At 42.2% G+C, this 25,250-nt stretch overlaps 1 protein-coding gene across 23 annotated transcripts in view; it reads right to left on the bottom strand.

Moving 5' to 3' along the window:
• Positions 1–25,250, bottom strand: part of PDE4DIP (phosphodiesterase 4D interacting protein) — a 353,766-nt gene that overhangs the window by 18,520 nt on the left and 309,996 nt on the right. For 22 of the 23 annotated variants that reach the window (XM_087932026.1, XM_087932029.1, XM_087932027.1 and 19 more), the window contains one exon: positions 4,309–4,524. The exons of the other annotated variant lie outside the window; for it this stretch is intronic. In XM_087932026.1, coding sequence (XP_087788152.1) covers positions 4,309–4,524 — 216 coding nt within the window. The remainder of the gene's footprint in view (positions 1–4,308; positions 4,525–25,250) is intronic. 23 annotated transcript variants of the gene reach the window in all.

Genomic DNA, 25,250 nt, shown 5'->3' with positions numbered 1-25,250 from the left:
CTTTAAAATATTGATCCCACCTTGCTTGTTTTTCTGAGAGTTTCCGTAGAGTTTTCAGGGCTTCTAGATTTTTATGATCAGTCCAGACTTCAAAGGGGATTTGGTTCCCTTCTAGGAAATGTCTCTATGTGAGAAGTGCCCATCGCCCAGCATATGCCTCTTCATATGGCCCAACTTTGCTTGGTTTCTGTCAGTTTCTTGGAAGTATAAGCACATGGTTGTAACTGTCCACGTCCATTCTTTTGGAGTAGAATTGCTCCAACTGCTACATTGCTAGCGTCGGCTTGGATGACAAATGGTTGTTCAAGGTCTGGGTGTTTCAGGATTGGTTCTGCTGAGAACTGTTGTTTAAGTTTTTCGAATGCTGCTTGGCATTCCATCATCCAGGTAAGGGGTTACCATGGTTTGAGTTTCTCTCCCCTTTTCATTTTTAACAAGTTTGTGATGGGGAGGGCGATATTTGCAAAAGCTGGAATGAACTGGTGGTAAAAGTTTGCAAAACCCAGGAAGCTTTGCAGTTGTTTTTGAGTATGGGGCGGCACCCAATTGATGACAGCTTTTACTTTTTGTGGGTCCAACTCTATTCCCTTGTTTTTTCTTGGTGGAATTCATATTAGAGAGTTTTGCATATAGTTTGGCATTTAGGAGTTTTGTGAGAACTGCTTGGAATAATTGATGTGTTCTTTTGTTTTGGTGTAGATTAAAATATCATCGAGATAAACGAGAACCCTTTGTACAAAAATTCATGGTCTCATTAATTAATTGCATGAACACAGCAGGTGCTCCTTGTAATCCAAAAGGGAGCACTTTAAATTGGTAGCATCCCAATGTGATATTAAAAGCCATCTTCCACTCATCCCCTTCTCTTATTCTGATGCGGTATGCCTCTCATAGGTCTAACTTTGAAAAATGTTTCCTTTAGAGAGGTGGGTTAACATGTCCTTCATGAGGGGGAGTGGGTACATATTTTCCACACTGATGGCATTTAAATTTTTGTAATTCACACATAGATGCAAAGAGCCATCTTTCTTTTCACGGAATAATACTGGGGCTGCTATTTTTGGTTGGGTAGGTTCAATGAAGCCCCTTTTTAGATTTTTATTGATAAATGCTCTGAGTTCTTTTAGTTCTCTGGGGGACATTTGTGGTTTTGGAAGTTTAGCCCATGGTAGGATTTCAATAGCGCAGTCTGTAGTGCGATGGGGTGGGAATTCATCAGAAGTCTCCTTGCTAAATGCTTGGGCTAAATCCTGGTACTCGTTGGGGATGTTAATGGGTTCAGCCGGCTGACCAGCCATGGCTGGTTCCCTGTCTCCATTTTTCCCTTTCCACTGGGCTATTTTCAAATGCTACGTGTTTCTGGAAATGCACGGTTCTTCTCCTCCAATTTATTTTTGGATACCACTTCCGTAGCCATGTGATACTTCGGACTAGTGGCCTTCCATTTCTGGGGCTACAATGAATGTGAGCATCTCACTATGGTTTCCTAGTCTTATTTCCAGGTTCGGTGGCAAACCTAGCTGCCCCCCCCCCCGCTATAGTTCCATCTAATTGGCAAAAAGCGATGGGATTTTCCAATTTTTTAAGTTGGATTCCCAATTTCTCTGCTAGAGGCATCAGGTGCATCCCGAATCCAGTAACACTGCAACTTCTTCCCCCTTCCCTCAGCTGGGGATAAACAGTCTTAGACGTAGAGTGATTGGTTCAATTGGGTTGCTTACCAGTGGGTCATCTTCCGGATCACTTTCAGACTGGCTCGGGTCTCCTTGGAGCATTGGGGATTTTTCCTCTGGGTTGGGGGGGACCAGAACCTCACAGCTTCTTGGTTTCTCAGGCCAGTTTCCTTTCCTCAAGGGTTGGATGTTCCAGGTTTTCCCCTGATGGGTGCTCTGACTTTCTGGGAGGGGTTTTCAAATGGCATTCTGCTATGCGGTGTCCCTTCTTTTCACACTTAAAGCAGCCAGATGGTCTTGGAGTCATGGTGGTTTGGGGTTTGAATAATTCCCGCTTTCCCTGGGGTGGGGATCTTCTCCAAGGTTTGCCACTGCGGTACTGGTTACAGGTCATGTCTATCTCTGCCTCCCCTGCCATCAGGTACCATTCATGCAGGAGGTTTGGGTCCCCACAGTCCAGGCAGGTCATCATTGAGTCCATCATTGAGTCCATCTAGGATATCTTCTAGCCAGTTGACTCGGCCGGCCAGGTCACAAAATTCCTCAGCTACTCAGCTACTGGGCAATGGCCTTGCTTTACAACTCTAATGCAGTCGTGGGCTTTTCTATCGGCGAGGAGGTCTTTGAAGTTGTGGTGTAGGGCTGTCATGAATCGATTGAGGTCCCTCAGTTCTGGGGCATTGACGTTGTGGAGAGTCACCATCCATCTGGCTGCTGCACCTTCTAGGGCCAGGGTAACGACTTGTACTCGGGCCCCCTGGGTTGTGAAATTCCACCTGTATTCTTGCATGTAGATGATGACTTGCGCCAGGAAAAATCCCAGTTTCTGGGGGTCCCCATAGAATTTTACCCCCAAGGGCGGGATCTTTCTCTGCAGTTGTATGTCTCTGGGTTGGTCAGTGTTAATTCCCTGCTCTGGGGTGGCAAGAGGTCGAGTACTTGGTATGGCTTTTGGTCCTCCAGCTTGTTCCAATGCCCGATCATTCTCAGCAGGATCAGGGGTGATGGTTTTCTCACTTTCTGGTTCACTCGCTCTCCTGTGTTGGCAACCTGGTTCATCCCTCACATTGAGGTCCTCCAGGGCATCCCTCGCAAGGTGATTTATGTACCATTTCAGTTGGTCATCTGCCATGGTTCCTTGACCTATTCTTCCTGATCAGAGAGGGCCTCCAGCTCCATTTTCCACCTGGGTTTACGGTTACCCTGGGTGAGGGTTACTCCCTTGGTTCTTCCATCCCAGCTGTCTCTCTTTCCTACGCCTATAGACCACTGGGGCTTTGTGGAGTTTTTGCAGGTAGCTTCACTGTCTTTGATGGGGTACACAAAGTCAGTGTCTGGCTGGGTAGTTGTCAGAGTTTCTCCCCAGCATTCAGCTTCGCCTTGCTCCTTGCTATATTCAGACATTTTTGCAGGGTCCCCTCGGGAGAGTGAAGTTTTTTTTTAAAAAAAATTCCTCTCTGGGTTGACCTCTTTTGCAGATTCTGCTTTATGTAAACAATGGACTTTTTCCCTTCAACCGAAAAGAATGAACTTCTGAAAGCTAGATATTTCAAAAGGAATCCTTTATTGATAGGGAGTGAACCCCAGCACTAGTCAAAGCAGAATCTAAGATGCTTCCAAGTATACAGTAATAGATAAAGGGAGTTAGAACTCCTCCCCTTATTTAGATATGGATTTAATCAAACAAAGAACCAACATGTTAATTCCCCCCTCCCCTTCTCTGGGAACATATCTTAGAAGAGTTTCCCAGGGGTATCTTCCAGAGCTGGAATTTTTATGGTCCCTTCTCCTCTAGCTATCTCTCCAAGAGGTGACAAGTTTCTAGACATCTGGCTCCAGTCCTCCTGTTGTATATCATGTGCAAGTTATACAGATTCAATAAGATATAAGATTTAATATATTCATGTTACATTAGAAAGGATTACTTGTACCAACTTCCCCCCGTCTTCTTCTTTCATTGAAGAATGGCAGATACACGGATCTGACACTCCCACAACTTCCAAAGGCAAGCTGTTCCATTGGATGAAATTTCTCCTTATTTCTAGGTTGAATCTGTCCTTGATCAGTTTCCATCCATTATTCCTTGTCTGGCCTACAGGTGCTTTAGAAAGTAGCTTGACCCCTTCCTCTCTGTGGCAGCCCCTCAAATATTGGAAGAGTGCTATCATGTCTCCCCTGGTCCTTCTCTTCACTAGACTAGCCTTGCCCAGTTCCTGTGACCATTCTTCATATGTTTTAGTCTCCAGTCCCCTAATCAAAAGTGCTGTTCACTACACTTTTTCTAGAATCTCAAAACCTTTTTATAGTGTGGTGACCAAAACTGGATGCACTATTCTAGGTGTGGTCTTAAGGTTTTATAGAGTGGTATTAATACCTCACTTGATCTTGATTGTATCCCTCTGCTGATATTTATAGGTTAATAGTAGTATCATTAAAACTTTCACTTGTCATGCATTCTATTCCCAAGGAAGAAAAATATACCCAAAGATGCTATAAAACTATTCTTGAAACTGATTTCTTATGTGTTTATTTAGCTCTTACATGTAATGCCCTAAATAACCCAAATGACCAATTTATTTGTGACACTGAAATCAATTCTCACATATTCACCAAAGGATAGAATCACAGAATGTACCTGAGGGTTTCTGGGTAGGAAGGGCTGGTGGACAACATGATGCAGAGACAAGCTCCTCCTGAAGCTGCCTAAATGGATGAGTACATGGAGGAATACAGCTCTCCTCCAATTGTTCCTTAGAGTTAGTGTTCCAATCAGCAGTATTTTGCACATGAAATAAGTGAGGAACATGATGGCAAACATGAGAGCTGTTTTTGGAGGAGACAATTGGGCCACCTGCAGGAAAAATGCCAATAAATGATTCTTTTATTGATGGCAACGTTGGATGCCAAGGTACAGAGACAAATTATCAAAGAAAAGATACATATCATGCCCACTATGACAGACAAAGGAATATGGTCCTTTTTTCTGTATAAATGTAACAAACTATTACATTGTTGTATACTGCCCAAAGTCATGTTTTGTGACATGGATGCTGCTCATATAAATTTAATAAATAAATTAACAAACAAACAAACAAAAGAAGATTAGGAAAGCTCCTATGGACAAATCTTTCGTCACAACACAGACATATCTTGAGGGGTATGAGAAATAAGAGGATATCATTGTATTGGCACTGTTCTACAGAGACAAGCTCTTCCTGTTTTTTACAGCCAGATTATAATTATGATTCACACAATCAGCCAGATGTTTAGACTGGACTTGGCATTTTTATTCACTTATCAAGTTCTTCCCAAGGGATAGGTAGATGTGTATGTTTGATGGTGTTAAAGGTATCACTGCAGCAGGGATGGGATTCAATTTTTTTAATAACTGGTTCTGTGGGTATGGCTTGGTGATCGTGTGACTGGGTGGTCATGGCCAACTCAACATCACTCATATCAAGGGGCGCTTCTCCTTGCCTGGCCTCTTGTGACCATGGGAATGCCATTGTAACTTTGAATAGTCACTAAATGAACTGTTGTAAGTCAAGGAATACCTGTACAAAAATACAAAAAGTTTCTTTGTTGCCCTAAATACCAATCATTAGATTAAAAACACCTGCAAGATGGAGTTACAAATCAGGCAGGGTGTTTAAAATAGTTAAAATGCAATGATATCAGCAGCCAACTCTTGCTCACAAAGTGAAACCCTTTAGCAGACAGGTCATTTAAGCTCTCCAGAAAAAGCACACCCAGGAGAAGCAATCCTTACATCCATTTGCACCACTTAAAGACACCAGCTGGTCTCATTCACCTGACAAGATATCCCAAGAAAATCATCCAGATTTAAGGAAAGATCACATGCACCCCAGAAAGGCAGTAAAAAAATCTGTGCCAAGCTGGCATCCTGCCTCTTGGAAGTACACCCCGAAAGGACAGTGATAACCCAGATACCACTAAAGCAGCGAAGGAAGACTCCCTCCCCAGATAGAAAAAGAAATCATGAGGCAGGAAAAAATTCAAACACAGTACAGTACTGGTCCACAGTACAGTACACAACAGTAGCTGTTGCTTGTTAAATGAATTATCAGAACAAATAGGCACAGGAACTAGCCAGATTTTTCAATCCAGTTTATTTTCAGGAACAGAGATTAACCTTTTTCCTTCCAAACAGAGCTGAATAGGGAAAATTATCCCATCAATAAACACAGGATTAAATGTTACCAAGTACAGAATTAAATGTTACCAAAAACCAGTTTTAGACCAAATTCAGAAAGGGTATGTAAACTTCAACAGTATTTTCTCCCAACAGCAGTATAAAAAACTTAAAACAACCCTTCCCCTTTAAGAAAATACCAGCAAAGAAAAAAACTCCAGAGACAGGAAGTCTAGGTGTACTGTCAAGAATGTAATAAGGGTTAACGGAGAGGCAGTTTCTGTAAGGAGGGCATAAAGATTACGCTAGAAACAATACCAGAATGTTTCCTTCCTGCCTTCCTTACAGGATTAGCTCTGTAAAGTGAAAAAAACTAAAAGGAGATTTCTTCTGACAACCAGTTCTACGAACTACTTAGAAAGTTAACAACAGGTTCTAGAGAATAGGTGAGAACTGGTAGAACTGGTACCCCTGCACTGGTACCCCTGCACTGCAGGATGTAAGCTATTTTGAATAAAGCTGCCTTCTGCAATTGACTGATGGTGATTTTGTAAATGCTGATGGTATTCAAGTAGTGCTCCAGTTGTATTGGGATTGCACTCAAGGTGCCTATTACTATTGGTACTGCCTTTGTTTTCTTTTGCTACAGTTGTTTTATTTCTATTTGAAGGTCTTTGTATTGTTATCGTCTCCAGTTCTTGTCTTCTATTCTTCTGTGTTCATGTATTGCCATGTCCACTATCCAGACATTTTGTCTTTTTTATCCACAATTGTTAAATCTGAGGTGTCATATGACAACACCTGTCTGTTTGAATTCAAAACCCCAGACACTTTAGTTTCTTCATTTTCTGTTATTTTCTCTTTTTTTACAGTCAGGCAAATGGTATTGGTTGCAGATCTTCCAGCACACCATTGTTGCTATGTGGTAATATATTTTATTAATCATTTTCTGTAAGTCCTTTGTACAGCCATAGAGATAAGGATATGCAGGCATTCCTGGTGGGAGTAGGAGTACTTTTACGCAGGAGTGTCTCATCCTGTTATCTGCAGGCTTAGAAGGAACAGGGAAATAGGTGATAATTCAAGGTACACAGCAGGGACTTTCGTCAGCGGGACTTTCTGTGCCTGTATGTTATTATCTTGTCGAGGTCATTTGTTTTCTGAATCTTCAATAAATACTGCTGCCTGAGTTCGCTCAGAGCTGGCATTTGCTCAGACGTTTCCCTGCGTCTCATTTCAAGTGCCAGACCACCACAAGTGGTGACCCCGACGTGATAGCTTGGAAGAGCTATACGTTCCGACGTGATAGCTTGGAAAGGCTATACGTTTCCCGCATCCTATACTCATCGTCGCGGACGTCGACTGGGCCCTCATCTTCTTCGCTGGACGGAGATAGATTCTTTTCGTGAGTATGGGGGGAGATCTCTCAAAGGCTCAGAAAGAGCACATCAGGGAATTGAGAGGGATCACTGGGAATAGTTTTAGGTTTGGAATTCATAGTAGAGGACATGCAATAAGTAAGAAAGAAATTGAGGACTTATTACAGTATGTTTGGAAACATATTCAGTCATATCCAGAGGGAGGTAGTATTAAAGTAGAGTCCTGGAAAAAGATAGGGAAATTTTTGCACGAAGAACCTCGTGCCCCTTCTTCAATTTTGTTAACTTGGAGGGTGATTATGGATGCGTTAGCTACTCATGAACAACCGCTCCTAGCACCCCCCGAAGAAGGTTTGCCGCCTTACCATGCAGTACGTTTGTTGCCACCGACGGCACCTCCGGATAAATCCGGGGGACTGTCAGGCGCTGGAAATATTCTATCAGAGGATAAGAGTTTACCTTTAAGAGTTCAAGTAGATGCAGTTACTGCAGCTATTCAAAAGCAAAAAATAGAGGGAGTTATCAGGAGATGATTTAGTGGAGTTTGGAGTAGAGGTTCAACTTAATCCAGTAGAAATTAATGGACGCTGCGTTGAATCCATGGCGGAGTGGAAAGCCTCTAGCTCTCAGGATTTTAAAGGAAGTTAAGCAAGCAGCAAAAGAGTATGGTGTTAGATCGCCATATACTCAGACGTTGTTAGAAGCAGTTGGTTATGGAAATAAAATGATTCCGGCTGACTGGAAAGCTCTGTTGAATATGATTTTAACTCCAGCTCAATATTTGGTGTTAGATCAGAAATGGAGACAGCTGGCAGTCCAGAGGGGAACAGCAAATGTTATCCCAGATCAGCTTTACGGAGCTGGTAACTATACAACAGTGGAACAACAGAGAGATGGTATGCCTGAGGAGGGATTCGTTCTTCTCCCACAAATAATTTTTCAAGCCATAGGGGCTCTCCCTGACGGCGAAGCTGACGAGAAAACTTTCACTAACATCAAACAAGGGAACAATGAACCCTATGAAAATTTTGTTAGCAGATTGAAATTGGCTATTGAAAGACAAATTGAAAATCAATTCGCCCAGAAAGAATTGCTTTTGAAGTTAGCAATAGAACAAGCTAACACAGATTGCAAAAAGATTTTAAATCCACTTATAGCAAGTGGAGAGCGAGAAATCGCAGATTTGATTAATGCATGTAGGAAGGTTGGGAGTCAGTCTTTTAACATGGAGACTTTAGCTTTGGCTTTGCAAGCAGGAAGTGCTCAAAAGGGAAAGTGTTTCAATTGTGGGAAGCCTGGACATTTTAAAGCGCAATGTCAGGCTCCTGGAGGGGGTCAAAGTCAGCAAAAAAAGAGATTAATGGGACAGGGTGTTCGTCCTAAATCAGCAGATGAGGAGAAAAAGAAGGGAATCGCAGTATATGTGAAAGAGGATTTGAAATCTGAGCTAATATGGTCGGACTTAAAAGGAAGGACTCTGGGTTTGCAGATCTGGATTAATGATATTCCAATTCTTTTAGTAGTAATATATGCCCCAAATGGAGACCAAAAAGAGTTTTTTAAACACCTATATGGAAAATTGGTTGAATTGCAAAAAAGAAATATTTGTATGGTAGGGGACTTCAACTCCATTGCTGATTTCCAAAAGGATCACAGTAATGCCGGGAAGAATAAAAAGGGGAAGAGAGAGCTCCCCAAGATTTGTAGGGAAATGATGAAAGAGCTAAATCTGACAGATATATGGAGAAGATTACATCCTGAAAAAAAGACAATTTACATTTTATTCAAATCCCACCAAACATGGACACGGATTGATATGGCATGGATGAGTGGAGAGATAGCAAATGAGACAAAAGAAGTGGAAATTTTGCCTAATGAATGGGCAGATCATAATCCAATACAGGTAATATGGAAGGGCAGGGCAAAACCAAAGAAAAGATGGACCTTAAACACTCAATTAATAAGAGAGAAAGAATATATTAATAAATTAAAGGAGGAATTGATTTTTTTTATTAAAGAAAATGATAACGGAGAAACCACGAAACAAAACGTTTGGGATACGATGAAGGCGGTTATAAGAGGCACAACAATCTCTTATAATGCTAAGAGAAACAAGGAAAAATATTCCCAACAAAACAAATTACAACAAAGAATTAAGGAGCTAGAAACCCTTCTACAAAATAACCCAAAAGAATCCAAACTGCAAAATCAGATAAGTATAGTCAAACACAAACTGAATTTAATTGATCAAGAGAAAATGACTATGAATTTGAACTTAACTAGACAAATCTATTTTGAACATGCCAACAAGCCAGGAAGATGGCTATCTTATAAATTGAAAAAAAGAAAGAGAAGAGACTGATATACCAGTTAATAGATAGCAAAGGAGATACATACCAGGAAATAGAACAGAAAAAGAAATCATTCATAAATACTTTGAAGATTTATACAAAAGAGAGGATGTCAGTGAAGATAGAATAAGGAATTATCTAGATGAAGTAAAGGATAAGGCAATTGGGGAAGAAATGGCTGAACTATTAAATAAAGACATTACTGAATCGGAATTGAAATCAGCAATAGAGAGCCAGAAAAATAATAAAACCCTGGGCCCAGACGGGATCCCAGGGGAGCTGTACAAGGCAATAGCAGATCAAATCGGACCACTTATGGTGGAAGTTTTTAATGACGTTTTACTAGCAGCTAGGATGCCGGACTCATGGAGGGGGCACTGATCTCGCTGATCCCGAAGGAGGATACAGATCCCAGATATATAAACAATTACAGGCCGATTTCACTCTTAAATACTGATTATAAAATATTCACTTCTATTATAGCAAACAGATTAAAAGATTGCTAAACTTGTATATACATGAAGATCAAAATGGATTCCTTCCAACTAGGCAAATAAAGAATAATCTAAGAATAGTATTAGACGTACTAGAATTTTATGAAGCCCACCCAGAGAGACAAGTAGCACTCATGTTTCTAGATGCAGAAAAAGCTTTCGATAATTTGAATTGGCAATTTTTAATTCAAAAAATTTATAATTTGAATCTGGGTACCAAATTTGAAAATATTATAACAACTATATATGACACACAACAAGCTAATATAATAGTGAATGGGGAATGCACCCGCCCAATAAAGATAGAAAAAGGAGTGAGACAGGGTTGCTCACTCTCTCCCCTGCTCTTCATATTAGCATTAGAGACATTATTAACACGAATTAGGCGGAATTCAGATATAAAGGGATTAACAGTTAAGAAAGAGGAATATAAATTGCAAGCGTTTGCGGACGACATGATTTTCTTCCTTGAAGAACCAAAAGACAGGGGACCAAAATTGATGAGTGAATTAGAGAAATTTGGAGCAGTAGCGGGACTTAAAATAAACAAAAAAAAACCAAATTAATGACCAAAAACCTAACAGAAAAACAGAAAATAGAACTAGAAGAAATAATGCAGATACAAGTGACAAAGAAAGTGAAATATTTAGGAATTTGGCTAACCCCACACTGTAAGACACTTAAAGAAAACAATTATGATAAACTGATACATCAGGTAAAGAAAGATTTAGAATCGTGGGGGAAACTTCAAATTTCACTACTAGGCCGAATTGCTACTATTAAAATGAACATTCTACCTAAATTTTTGTATTTATTCCAAACAATCCCAATTAAATTACATAAAAAGTTTTTTGAAGAACTCAATAGAACAACCCTGAAATTTATTTGGCAAGGGAAAAAACCCAGAATAAATGTAAAAGCAATGCAGGATATGAAGAGCAGGGGAGGGTTAGCATTTCCAAACTGGGAGTTATACCATATGGCCACCTCATTAGTTTGGTTGAAGGATTGGGTGAGTTTAACCAATAAAAGAATACTATTTCTAGAAGGCCATGATTTACAAAGGGGGTACGCCTTTCTATGGGACGTAGGAAAACCAGTCAAAAATATTTCCATAGACATTTAATTAGAGACGCACTATTAACAATTTGGAGGAAAATAAGGAAAAAACATTATACAAAAGTACCAGTATGGATTTCAACAATGGAGGCAATGATTCACCCAAACAATTTGGAGCTTACCAAAATGATTAAATACAAAGACTTATTAGACCCACAAGGAAATTTGAAAGCGAGGCTGGATCTTCAAGAGCAAGGACATAAAATTGATCAATGGGTTTATCTTCAGATTCAAAGCAGATATAAACAAGACAAAAAAGAATTCGGAATTAATAACAAATTGCAACAGTTAGATAAAATTTTATTAGGATCAAATAAAAAAAACATAACAAAATTTTATAACTACTTATTAGAAACAGAACTAGAAGAAGAAATCGTAAAAGGAAATATGATTGCTTGGAGTAAGAATGTAGGGCGCAGCATCACATTAGCGGAATGGGAGAAAGTTTGGGGCAGAAACAATAAGATTACCAAATCGGCAGCATACAAGGAAAATCTATAAAATGTTCTATAGATGGCATCTCCCCCCTTCGAGGTTAGCGAAGATGCACCCCAACATGAGTCCGCATTGCTGGAAGTGTAGGAAAAAAGAAGGAACCTTTTTCCATATGTGGTGGTCCTGTGCAGAAACCCAAAAGTATTGGAAGAAAATCAAAACTTGGTTGGAAGAAATCACCAAAGAGCAGATCGAATACAAACCAGAGTCCTTCCTACTAGGGATTTTTGATAAGCAAATTTCCAAAAAACCAAATACATAACAATACACATTTTAACAGCGGCCAGATTAGCCTTCGCTCAACATTGGAAACAACACCAAATTCCATCAGAAGAAATGATTATTGAAAAAATCTCAAAATGCGCAGAAATGGATAAATTGACTTTGGCGCTAAAAAACAAAGACACTTCACTATACTATGACAGCTGGAATTGTTGGTATAATTGGATTGACCAAAGATAAATAATATATTATAAGGCATAAAAGAAAAGTATCAATACATAACAGCGAGGTAGCGATATAAGTTAAAAACAGGTGTGGTTATATGACACAAGTTAAGGTGATGAAAACAAAAGAAGATCTTGCAAACTGTTAAAATAAGAATACTTTTAATCCTGTAACCTCTTTCTTTCTTTCTTTTCTTAAAATTCTTTCCCTCTCTTCCTCTTCTCTTTTCTTTCTTTTCTTTCTTTCTTTTTTTTGCTTATTTGTGTATGTATTGTGACTGGTTTTAATTGTAAAAATTAATAAACTATATTTAAAAAAAAAAAAGATTGTAGAAAGTTAGCACCCACCCCAGGAGAATGAAATATTTTGGGAAATATTAAAAAAAGCAGAATATTATATTTTCCTAAAGAAGAAATGGAAAAACATGCTCTTGGAGATAGAAAGCAGCCCCCAAGCCTTTCTTAATAGCTCCCAGCAGATATTTTGTGCCAATTAAAAAAGATTGGGCCAGCCTATTCAGAAATCATCCCAATTTCCCTGCCTCAAGCAGAAACTTTTAGAAATGCAGATTTGGTAATCCATTCAGAAAGACTGGGTCAAGACAGAAATTCAGATAAGCAACAAACAAAAGGTTTACAAAATTTGCTCAGACAAACACCTAGGATTTGCATTTTCTCTTTTGCCTGTAGAGTAGAGGTAGTATTCAGCAAATACCACCTCTGACTGGAGATTTTACAGTAGCCTTCCCCTGCCATGCCCACCAAGTCACGCCCACAGAACTGGTAGTAAAAAAAAAATTGAATCCCACCACTGCTGTGGAGCCAGATATGACCTCTACATAACCCCTACATGACCCCATAGGAATCTGACAACAGCCAATAGAATATTAAATGATACATTCTTGCACAGGAACAGGAGGCTCAAATACAAAGCCCAAAGAAGGTATAAAAACCATCCACTCTCAACTCCATTTTGTCAGCTGCCCAGAACCACAAACCCATGTGGTTCTGCTTCATCAATAAACCATCTTCCTAATCAGCCTCCATGTTTCCAGTGTCTTTCTCCCAGCTTGGAACTGAACCAGATGGATAAAGCAAGAAGGAACAAAAACAGCTTCTCACAGAAACCTATTAGTGTTAAGTTCAGAAGGTCGGGTTCATTTAAGACGAGAGACTTCGGCTTAGTAACAACAGCTCTTTATTTACTGGCTGGAATAAGCTTAAGGGACAATAGCAGCCGTGGCAGCTCTTTTATAGAGCTCGCCGTGGCTAGGTGGCCAATGACGCTGCTTCAAGTTTGCCGTGCTTGGTTTTAGCCAATCGCGGCAGGCTCTTAGCGAGCCAATCAGAACTGTTCAAGCTGTCCAATCAGGTAGCGGTCTAAACGGACCAATGGGAATGCGAGGCTTCAAGTCTATGGATATGGATCACCCCTCCCTTCTTGGTATCGTCCAAGGGGTGGGGTGACATAGTCACATAGGTAGGCGGGTCTTCGTACCTGCCTACTTGACTTGCGCGCTTCATTTAGTCTCTGGTCGGCGCTCTCAACTCCGCTGATGGAACTGGCTGGAAGGGTGAGCCGGGCCTATAGCTGCGACTCCCGCCTGGTTCGCCCGGGTTGGTCGAGTCGTTCGCTCCGCTGCTCCCGCCTGGATTTTCTGGGCTGATAGAGCTTGTCCGGCCATTCCTTTCAGGTGAAGTACCCGTCTGCAGCGGTTCTGAGTTTTCAGGTGAGTATGGTTGGTTTATTTTGGGGGTTTGGTCAGGGGGGTGTTCTGCTTGCATTCCATTTTCAATGTTTGAGGTTTCCCCCCCTCTGATTTCTTTATTAATGTCGGGACTGGTTAGCCTTGACTGTAGCTGGTCGATGTGGTGCTTCCAGCTACGCCCATCAGTTGTTTCTAGGCAGTAGGACCTGGGCCCGGTTATTTGGGTGATGCGGGCGGGTACCCAGAGAGGGTCCCCGGTGAAACTCTTTGCGAAGACGGTGTTGCCAATGTTGAATGCGCGACGTCGGCTGGTGGAGCCTAGGGGTTTCTCCAGGTTATAGGTGGGATGTAAACGGTCTAGTGGTGAACGGAGCTTTCTGCCCATAAGTAGTTCTGCTAGGCATTTATTAGTGGTTGTGTTCGGCGTGATGTGCTGTATTAGTAGCATTTTATTGATTTTTTCCTGGATGTTGCCGTCTTCAATTTTTTGTAGGTTTTTTTTTTTGTAAACTGAACCATTCGTTCCGCCCGCCCATTTGCCGCCGGGTGAGCGGGGAATGTCAATGCATGTCTGATGCCCCGGGCATCAGATATTGTTCGAATGCCAATGCCGTGAACTGTGACCCATTGTCGGACACTATTACATCAGGCAACCCATGTGTGGCAAAAAGTTTGTTGAGTTTGATTATGACAGCCTCTGTGGTTGTCTTTTTCATAGTGCAAACTTCCAGCCAATTAGAATAGGCATCGACGGTTATCAGGAATGTGTGTCCATGAGTGGGGCCAGCGAAATCAAGGTGGATTCACGACCGGGGCCTCTGGGTGTTTCCCATTCCAGAGGTGGTGCTGTGGGTGGGGTGGGTCGCATTTGTTGACAACTATTGCATGCGGCGACCCATGTTTCGACCTGTCTGTCTATTCCTGGCCACCAAGTGTAGCTTCTTGCCAGGGCTTTCATCCGGATGATGCCGGGTGCCCTTCGTGCAGCATGTTCAATACTTTGGTTTGTAATGTTTCTGGTATCACCATCCGATCACCCCAAAGTATGCACCCTTTTTGAGCAAAGAGCTCAGTTTGCCAGTTCCTGAAAGCTTTAAAGTGTTCATCTTTGTTATTTTCCAGCCAACCCCGTTCTACCCAGCTCAAGACTCGCGCCAGCTGACTGTCTTTTTTTGTCTCGCAGGCAATGTCTGGCACGGTGAGGAGTGGGCTGGGTAGGATTTCTATTTGGAGGACGTGGGAGGTGGGTGCTGGGTCATCTTGCACAGCTGGGAGGGGTGAGTGGCTAAGGCATTGGCATGCAGAATGTCCTTGCCGGGGCGGTGTATGAGCCGGTAGTTATAGGCGGCCAAGAACTCAGACCACCTCATCATGCGAGGTGACAGAATGTTGGGGGTGGCCTTGTTGCCTGCCAATATGCCTAGCAGGGGCTTATGATCAGTAATGATTGAAAAGGTCCTACCGTAAACGTATTCGTGGAACCTTTTCACTCCGGAGATGATCGCTAGGGCTTCCTTGTACAGCTGGCTGTAGTTTCTTTCTGGCTTGGACAGGGTTCATGAAAAGAAGGCAATGGGTGCCTCTTTTCCATCCGGTAAGGTATGACTGAGGATTGCCCCTACCCCAAAAGGTGATGCGTCGCATGTCAACGTTAGTGGTAGAATTTCACTATACTGGATGAGGACTGCGTCGGAAGTTAAGAGATTTTTTATTTGTTGAAAGGCGTTTTCCTCTCGTTTTCCCCAAATCCAGGAGGTGGTTTTGTCCAGTAGTCTATGCAAGGGTTCCGCCTTTTGGGGTAGGAAAACATTATAAAAGTTAATGAGTCCAAGAAACGTTTGAAGCTCCGCTTTGTTTTTCGGTCTGGGGGCTTCCTTGATGGTTTTAAGTTTTTTCTCGGTGGGGTGAATTCCGTGTTTGTCTAGGAGGTACCCCAAAAACTCGAATTTCTCGGTGCATAGTTGACATTTCTCTCTTTTAACTTTCAAACCAGTCTTTAAATTTTTGGAGTACAGCCTTTAGGCGTTTTTCTAGTTGTTTTTTATTAGCTGCTGCCACTAATACATCATCAAAGTACGGCACTACTCCCTTAATGCCTTGCAGCATTCTTTCCATGAGGCTTTGGAAAACCCCAGGTGCTACGCTGACGCCGAATTGGAGGCGGTTGCATTTAAATGCCCCTCGGTGTGTTACGATCGTTTGAGCTTCAGTGGCTTCTGCATCGACCGGTAGCTGTTGATAGGCTTGTGCCAGGTCGAGCTTTGTGAGTGCAGGAGGTGTTGGACTACTGGTATGGGGTAGGCGCTTTGCTGCAGGGCATGGTTGAGGGTGGCCTTATAGTCACCACAGATTCTTATGGAGCCATTCAGTTTGATGGGGGTGACTATAGGTGTTTCCCAATGGGCATGGTCAATAGGTTCCAATACCCCTTGGGCGATGAGCTTATTTAGTTGCTCGTCTATTTTGGGCTTGAGTGCAAATGGCACTCGCCGCGGTTTGAGTCGGATAGGGGCGACATCTGGGTTAAGATTGAAGGAGATTGGGGACCCCTTGTACTTGCCTAAGGTGTCGTCGAAGACCTCTTGGAAGTCCCATGCAAGTGCCACTTCCCAGTCTTCTTTGTTGGTGTGGTGGATACCAGCCACTTCTATTCCTAACGGCTCGAACCATTGTAGCCCGAGCCAAGCTGGGATGGTCTTTGTCCACGATGGTGTGTGGCAGGATGTTGGTGCAGTCTTTGAATGAGATTTTGAAGTGTCCGAGGCCGGTTACAGGGATGCGATTCCCTTGGTAGTCTCTGAGGATCAGCTTTTGGTCGCTTAGCTTGTGTCGGTGTATGCTGGGTATTAGGCACTTGATGGTGTGCTAGGAGACCATGGAGAGGTAGGATCCGGAATCCACTTCCATGGAGCATGGTTGGTTTTCGATTTTTACGGTAATTGCGTACTTTTTGGGCGTCTATGGTAGAAGAATGGCCGATGACGACTCATTGAATCGCTTGGTCCGGCCATCTCGGTTCCATCTGTCAGTTTGGTGGTCCCGATGCTTTGGGGGGGTGTGCCGTCTCGTCGTCTCGGGCTGCCTCCTCGATGCCAGGGGCTGAGGTTGCATTTATTTCAGCATACTTTTGCGATGTGCCCCCGCTTCTTGCAATGCCAAGAAATGTCATCAAGAAAACAGCATTCAGAGTGGGGGTGATCGCCTCCGCATCCGGTGCATTGAAACCCCAAACTTACGACCCCGCCGGTCTAGTCAATCGTGTTCCGACTGGAGCCGGTGGATTTCTTCCTCCTCGTAGTCACTGTCAGAGGGGGATTTGGTGTTGCCGTGGTGGGTGGTGGTGATATGCTTCTCCGATGTTGAAGCTGTCTCACTGACAGGGCGGCGGTCGGCTCTGTTTGATCGCCGCATCCAAGCTGCTGATTTGTGGGTGGCTTCTGCTGCCGTTGCTTCCGCTATGGTGTCGACGAGGGAGATACTGCCCTTTGCCATCAACTTGCTTTGTAGCGTGGGGTCTTTTAGGCCGAGGACGACCCGGTCTTGCATAGCCTCTTCTAAGTCAGTGAATCCGCACAACCCTCCAAGGTCCCTTAGATCAGCTACGAATTCGCTAATGCTCTCACCCTCGTGCTGGTCTCTTTGGTAAAAGTCATGCCAGTGAATGAGGGTGGGCACAGCCGGAGCGTAGTGGTTTCGGAGGATGGGTGCGAGGTCGTCCCAATCCATCGTTTTGACGTCTGCGGGTTTCGCCAAAGCCTTGGCCATTTTGAACATGGCGGGCCCGCAGTGTGATAGGAATACAGCCCATTTCCGGTTGCTGTTGGCGTCTTTCAGGTTGCTGCATTCCAAAAATATCTGAAACCGGTCGATATAGGACTCCCAGTCCTCAGTGGCCGGATTAAAGGGTGCAGGTGGTGTGGCATTGCTGGCCATCTTGATGGTTGTTTTGCGCCATTTGCCATGTGCTGGATTGTCTCGTTGTCTTCTTTATCCCATCCTCGTCGCCAGTGTTAAGTTCGGAAGGTCGGGTTCATTTAAGACGAGAGACTTCAGCTTAGTAACAACAGCTCTTTATTTACTGGCTGGAATAAGCTTAAGGGACAATAGCAGCCGCGGCGGCTCTTTTATAGAGCTTGCTGTGGCTAGGCGGCCAATGACGCCGCTTCAAGTTTGCCGTGCTTGGTTTTAGCCAATCGCGGCAGGCTCTTAGCGAGCCAATCAGAACTGTTCAAGCTGTTTAATCAGGTAGAGGTCTAAACGGACCAATGGGAATGCGAAGCTTCAAGTCTATGGATATGGAACAACTAGGATACAGCTGTTTCTACTCAACAGGCAGCATTGGGCAGGGTGTTTATTTTTCTATTTAAAACAATGGTGTGGTGATAGCAAGCCCATTTAGCGCAGTTCCTGCAAGCCAAGCTGTTAGTGGAGCCCAGCAGCACTTCAGAAAATTAAACTGGCAGCAGTATGGCTGCAGGCAGCCCATTTACTGGCTAATTCTGCCTGCTATTTAGCTTTGTCTTTTTTAACGTGCTAAACGTATCTAGACAACCATTACAGTGAAAACTCAGAAAATGATACCATTGTGAGAGTATAGTAAGCCATGCAACCATTTGGACCCGTTTCACAGACAAAAGATAATACTGGGAGCCACAAAACCTGGGTAGGCATGGCTGGGGGGGTGTCATATGACTGGGTGAGAGTGAGTGATGTCGAATTGGCCACACCCACTCAGGTTTTGTGGCTCCCAGTGTTTTCTTTTCTGTGGGAAACAGGTCCAAATGGCTCTTTGAGTGTTTAAAGTTTATTTATTTATTTATTTATTTATTTGATTTGTCAATTGCTTACAAGATAATAGGTATAAGTATATACATAGTTATATACATAGTTATGAATACATGAAATGGGTACATATAAGAAAAATAAAAGAAACAATAGGACAGGGATGGTGGGCACGTTGGTGCGCTTATGCAGATCCCTTAGGAAAGGGGTAAGGTCAATTGTAGACAGTCTAAGGTTAAAGTTTTTGGGGTTTGGGGAAGAAACCAGAGTCAGGTAGAGTATTCCAGACATTGACCACTCTGTTGCTGAAGTCGTATTTCCTGCAATCAAGTTTGGTGAGGTTAACCCTGAGTTTGTATCTATTGTATGCTCTTGTATTGTTATGGTTGAAGCTGAAGTATTTATTGACAGGTAAGTCATTGCAATGTGTGATTTTATATACCATACTTAGATCAGACTGAAGATGGCGTAATTCAAGGTTTTCTAGATCTAGAATTTCAAGTCTGGTGGCATAAGGTATTTTACAATGACTAGAGGAGTGGAGAACTCTTCTTGTGAAATATTTCTTGACTTTCTCAACTGTGCTAATATCAGATATGTAATGTGGGTTCCAGACTGATGAACTGTATTCGAGTATTAGTCTAGCAAATGTTTGGTATGCTCTAGTTAGTAGTGTGATATTACCAGAGAAAAAGCTACGTAGGATAAGGTTAACAACTCTTAATGCCTTTTTGGCTATGTAGTTACAGTGGGCTCTAGCACTTAGATCATTAGAGATGAGCATTCCAAGGTCCTTTACAGAACTTGGATCATCAACAAGGTCTTGACTATTCAGCTTGTATTTTATTTTCTGATATTTTTTTTGCCAATATGTAAGACAGAGCATTTATTTGTTGAGATTTGAAGTTGCCATTTGTTTGACCATTCTGATACATAGTCAAGGTCTTTTTGAAGGGTAGCAGTATTGTCTGTGGTATTGAGCAGCTTTACATCATCAGTGAAGAGAACGCAGTTGCTCTTAATGTGATCATAGAGGTCATTTATGTAGAGTATGAAGAGAGTTGGTCCTAGAACACTGCCTTGGGGGACACCACTATTGACAGGTACAAAATTTGATAGGACACTCCCAATTTTGACCATTTTTTGTCTGTTTGACAGAAATGCTTCTATCCAGTTATGCAGTTGTCCAGAGATACCATAAGATTTTAGTTTTAGGAGTAGTTTGTTGTGTACCACTGAATCAAAGGCTTTACAGAAGTTTATGTAGATTGTGTCTATTGTTTTGCCCTGATCGAGTTGTCCATATGTTTTTGCAGTGTAAGAGTTGCAGATTACAGGATAGTTTTTTTCTGAAATCAAATTGTTTATTAGAGAGTAGGTTGTTTGTCTCTAAGTGGAGGATAATGAATTGGGTAATAATTGATTCCATGACTTTACAGGTGATGCAGCATAAGGAGATTGGTCTGTAATTTTCAACTAGGCTGGGGTCTCTCTTTTCGAAGATGGGGATGACCATGGCTTGTGACCATAGGTTAGGCAAGGAGCTGGTCCTGAAATATTTTTCAAAGATTATGCTTCGAGGTTTTGCTATGGCAGTGGATAGCTTTTTCAAAAAGTAGGCACATATTCCGTCCGGTCCAATAAATAGAGATGGTTTTAGATTGTGTAGTGCTTTTTCAACATTGTCTTCTGTAAAATCGATATGTATTAGATCATTGTAGTTTTCTGTGATTCAGCTAGGAAATATTGGGCATGATCCATTGCTGTTTACAAATACTGAGCCAAAGAATGTGTTAAAGATGTTGGCTTTAATGGTATTGTCATTGCAGTCTTTACCATTAGGTCCTATCAAGGGGTAGGATGGACCTTGAGTCTTTTAGTTTGTTGTTTACAAAATTGTAAAAAGTGCGGGTGGAATTGGTGCGTAGAAGGTTTTCCTCTTGTTTAATGTGATAATTGGTGCATTCAGTCTTTATCTGGTGGCATAAATTTTTGTATTGGCTTTTGAAGTTGGCAACGTGACCAGATTTGTTTTTCTGCCAGAGTGATCTCTTTCCTTATTGTTATGGGTAATCTGTTTTTTTTTGTGGGGGGAGTTGTTATTGGTACATATAGTTTGATGACTCTGTTGACTTCAAGTAAAAATGTGTTGTAATGGACTTCAACAGTATTGCATCCAGTGAATAGAGATTGCCAATCAAGGGATGAGAGATCGTTGTCTATAAGATCATAGTTGCCTTTTTTAAAGTTATAATTGGGGATTATGTCATTGTGATGATTTGAGCGTATATTGAGACAAAAGTCAATCATATTGTGGTCACTGTTGGAAAAGGGTTCTTTAGTTTGTATTCCGTAAATTAAATTCAAACTATTGCAGAAGATGAGATTGAGGCAGTTGTTAAGTCTAGTATTGTTGGTTACTAGTTGCAGACCCCTGGGGTAGATGCAAATAACATTTAAATTTCTATAATCCATACATAAGTGTAACGAGCCATCCTTCTTTTTCCAGAACAGGACTGGGGAAGCCACCTTGGGTCTCGCTGGTTCGATGAACCCACATTCAAGGTTTTTGTCTATAAATCGGTGCAGTTCATCCAGTTCCCAAGGAGTCATAGCATAGATAGTTTGGCCCGTTAGGAATTGATAGTCACCTAACAGTTGGGTTGGAAATATATAAACCAGGGTACTGTTTCTTTAAGGGAATGCTAAAATTGTAATTGGGTGTGGTACCTCAAATGGCCATAAGATGGAGCCAGAAACCTGGGTAGTTAGTTCTGTTGTTGCTAGATGTTCTGATGTTCACTGCTTCCCTGTCTGCTATACTTTATGCATCTCTAGCCTTGCAGTTGGCTAGGGGGTCTTCAAATCTCCATCACAGGGCTGTCATGAAGTGGTTAAAGTTGCAGAGCTCTGGTGCATCTGCATTATGGAGGCTCATCATCCAATGTACAGCTGATCCTTCTAGAACCAGTGTGACAACTGTGACTTTGGCCCCTTCAGTAGTGAGGTCCCTTCCATACTCCTGCATGTAGGTCAGTATGTGTGCAAGGAAAACTTCCAGCTGCTTGGCATCCTGCCAAGGGGGGCGCCTTCCATTCCAAGGGTGGAAACCTTCTCCTGTTGAGTTGCAGGCCTTGCTTTGCATTGAGATGTCTCTGGGGTGGATTTCCATGGTAGCAATGGATTTGCTCATAGCCCTTGCTATTCAGTAGATGCCCCTGGGGTTGGGGATCCCCTTTGTTCATTGGTAGCCTCCTTTTGTGCTCCTATCTCACCCATGGTGCAAACCGGGGTTCCCTGGATCCACATGCCATGGATGGCCTCCCTCAAGAAGTTCATGGCTTCCTTCAGGAGTTGGTTGGCTGGTCTTGGGCTTCTTCCAGTTTGTTGTCATCATAGAGATCTTCCATGTCCTGCTTCCAGCTGGGTTGGTGGCTCCCATGAGTGAGGGTGGCATCCTTGGCCCTGCCACTCCAGTCTTCCTTCTTCCCAACACTGATGGACCACCTCAGCTTGGCAGCGGTGCATGAGGCGAGGTTCTCCTCAATCTAGGCATTGAGGGCCTCTTCTGCTTGAGCCTTGGGGGTGGGGTTCTCCCTCAGCATTCAGCCTCTTCGTGGTTGCTGCCCTGGGCAGACATGATGTGCACAGTCTCCATGGTAGGGCTGTTGCCTCTCTGGATTGACCAATTTGCAGTTCCAGCTTAATGTAAGTTCTCTCCAATCTTCCCAAGAAAGCAGGACTCTTGAACTGATGTTGTTCCAAAAGGAGCTTTTATTGAAAGACTTGTGATAGCAAGAGGTCTAGGCAGAAACTAAATTTTTCCACTAAAAAAAAAAAAAAATTAAAGCAGTGCAAACCCCTCCCTGGGTACAGCAATGTAGTAGATAGAAACAAAAACACACAGCACAGCAGTGCAGAAAACAGAAACTTCATCTAGAGATCTTTCCAATCCTCCCCGCTCCCACTAGAATGCCAGCATCCCAATAGAAATAGATGGAACCATTGTTTTGGTCCACACTGCATGTGTGATAAGAAGGAAACATATTCATTATTTCAGAAGATTCTCTCTGAAGAAGAGTGGCATGATGGCTCAGCGATTAAGAATCTGAGCTTGTCAGCTGGAAAGCTGACAGCCCAGGTTTGAGACTCAACATCATGTGACAGGATGTGTGCCTGTCTTCACCTAGTTCCTCCTCACAAAGCAGTCTGAAAGCATGCAAATGTGAGTAAATAAATAGATACTACTTTTGTGGGGAGGAAAAAGCCCTCTATGATATCATGCTGGCCACATGACTACAAAAACATCTTTGGATGGCACTGGCTCATGGCTTCAAAACAGAGATGAGCACCACCTCCTATACTCAGCAACAACTAGCAGAGTAAAATCCACAGGGACTCCTTCCCTCTATGAAAGCACATTTATTTATTTATTTATTCTATCCAGTTATGCAGGTGTCCAGAGATACAATAAGATTTTAGTTTTAGTAGTAGTTTTTTGTGTATCACTGAATCAAAGGTGTTGAGGTAATTCCCCATTAGGAGAATGAGTGCACACAGGGAGACGTAGTGAGAGTGATGTTGAATAACACACAACCAGCACACAGATACATTGAATAGTAAAATGTAGGTTTTTCTTCCAGTAAATGGTTAAGCAAAGTCCAACAAACAGTCCAAGTCATACACAGTTAAAGCAGTCAGTTTTCAGTCCAGGGATAATCCAGATCAAAGTCCAGTATCATAAACAGTTCAGTAACAGACTTACAGCAATCCAAGAAGAACGATGATCAGCAACAGTCAATAGGGAAAAATGCAGGAACCAAGAACATCGACCATCAGAACATCTAGCAACTACCAACAACAGAACACTAACAACCCAGGTTTCTGGCTCCATCTTATGGCCATTTGAGGAACCACACCCAATTATAATTTTAGCATTCCCTTAAAGAGATAGCATTAAATATAAAATGACAATGTCAACAGCATATAAAGAAAATTTGTATAAGATGTTTTAGAGGTGGCATTTTCCCCCAACAAGAATAGCAAGAATGTTCAAGAATAAATCCAAAAAATGTTGGAAATGTCATCAGATACCTGGCTCATATTACCATATGTAGTGGACTTGTGAGGATGCTAGAAAATACTGGACCAAAATCCGCATGTGGTTGGAAAAAATGACAAAGAAACATATAGACTTGAAATAGAGATATTTTTATTGGGAATTTTACCTGATACATACAATAAAGATTTAAAATATTTGATTGTAAATGTATTAACAGTGGCTAGGATTGTATTTGCTAAAAATTGGAAAAATGAGAAAATACCATCACAGGAGGAAATTATTAAGAAAATATTGGAATGTGCTGAAATGAGTAGATTGACATTTGAAATTAGAGAACAAGAAGAAAGTGGGCATCGCTGGCGTCGCTACGGTACGGTCTGCAATCGAGCTCCAAGATTGCAGCCAATATCTCAGCCCCTGGTCGGTCCAAACGGACCTAAACCGTCCCGTAGAGACAGTGATAGTGAAGGGCACATCCTGTGGATCCCAGGGACACCGCAAAGTCCCTGGTTGATCCAGGAGAAGCCCTTTTACCAGCGGCTGAGAGGCAGCCATCAAGCTGCTGAAGTTGGGACAGCTCTGCAATGGAAGAGACTGAAAGAGAAAGTGTGTCGGTTGGGTGAGAACTTTTTTTTTACTATTATTCTGAGACTTAAAGGACATCCTAAGAAAAAGGGAAATCTGTAAAAGTTTTGACAGAACTGAGTAAGTGGAGGCTTTTAAATGGAAACGTCAAAGTGAGGCTTGGCTTTTTACTTTTTTACTTTTTTTTCCTACTGGACTTTTATCGTGATTTAGCTTTGTTAACTGGACTGATTTTTTCCATATATTTTTATTTTTTCTTCTCTTTTTTGACTTTCTAATTTTCTAGATTAGAGGCTCCCTTTAGTAATCTATTCCATACATATACATATACATATACATATACATATACATATACATATACATATACATATACATGTTTTCTGAGGTTCTCGCGGGTATTTGTATGTGGATCTTTGGTTGTTCGGGTTTTCTCCCGCGTAAGATTCGAAGTATCTAGGCAACGTTTCGATGAAGTCTCATTCATCATCTTCAGGCTTCTGTCTCCGGCTCCGTGCTTCTCAGAGTGATGTGAGATTGCAGCTGCTTCTTCCTTTTAACTGCTAGTGGGGTGGGACTTGATTGGGTGGGGGCTTGGCTGTGTTCTGATTGGGTGGGGTGTGTTCTCATTGGTAGGGGTTTGGCTGTGTTCTGATTGGTTGGGGGTTGGCCGTGTTCTGATTGGTTGGAGGCGTGTTCTGTTCAGGTGGGGGCTTGGTTGTGCTCAGGTTAGTCTTAGTTGCTGGGGGATTTGAGTTGGTGAGCTGTGATCTTACTGTTTGGCACGACCACGAACTCGAATTTTACTTGAAGTTGAGAGAACTGTGAAAGATTCCTCTTTCAAGGACATTGCAACTTGATAAGATAAAGGGAAGAACGAGAGTGTTATTACAGGTGTTCTTCTAGACTTCTATCAAGAATTGAAGTTTGGTTTTGAAGTTTGTGGAGAAGAGACTTTTAATAAGAGCTTTGGATAATTAAATAAAGTGCAGTGTGTTCTTTTTT

The sequence above is a fragment of the Pseudonaja textilis genome, chromosome 3 (genome assembly GCF_049901715.1).
Source record: "Pseudonaja textilis isolate UNSWEBS1 chromosome 3, rPseTex1.2, whole genome shotgun sequence".
NCBI classification, from domain to species: domain Eukaryota; kingdom Metazoa; phylum Chordata; class Lepidosauria; order Squamata; family Elapidae; genus Pseudonaja; species Pseudonaja textilis.
The sequence above is the reverse complement of the archived record's forward strand: the minus strand, read 5'-3'. Positions and strand labels throughout refer to the sequence as shown.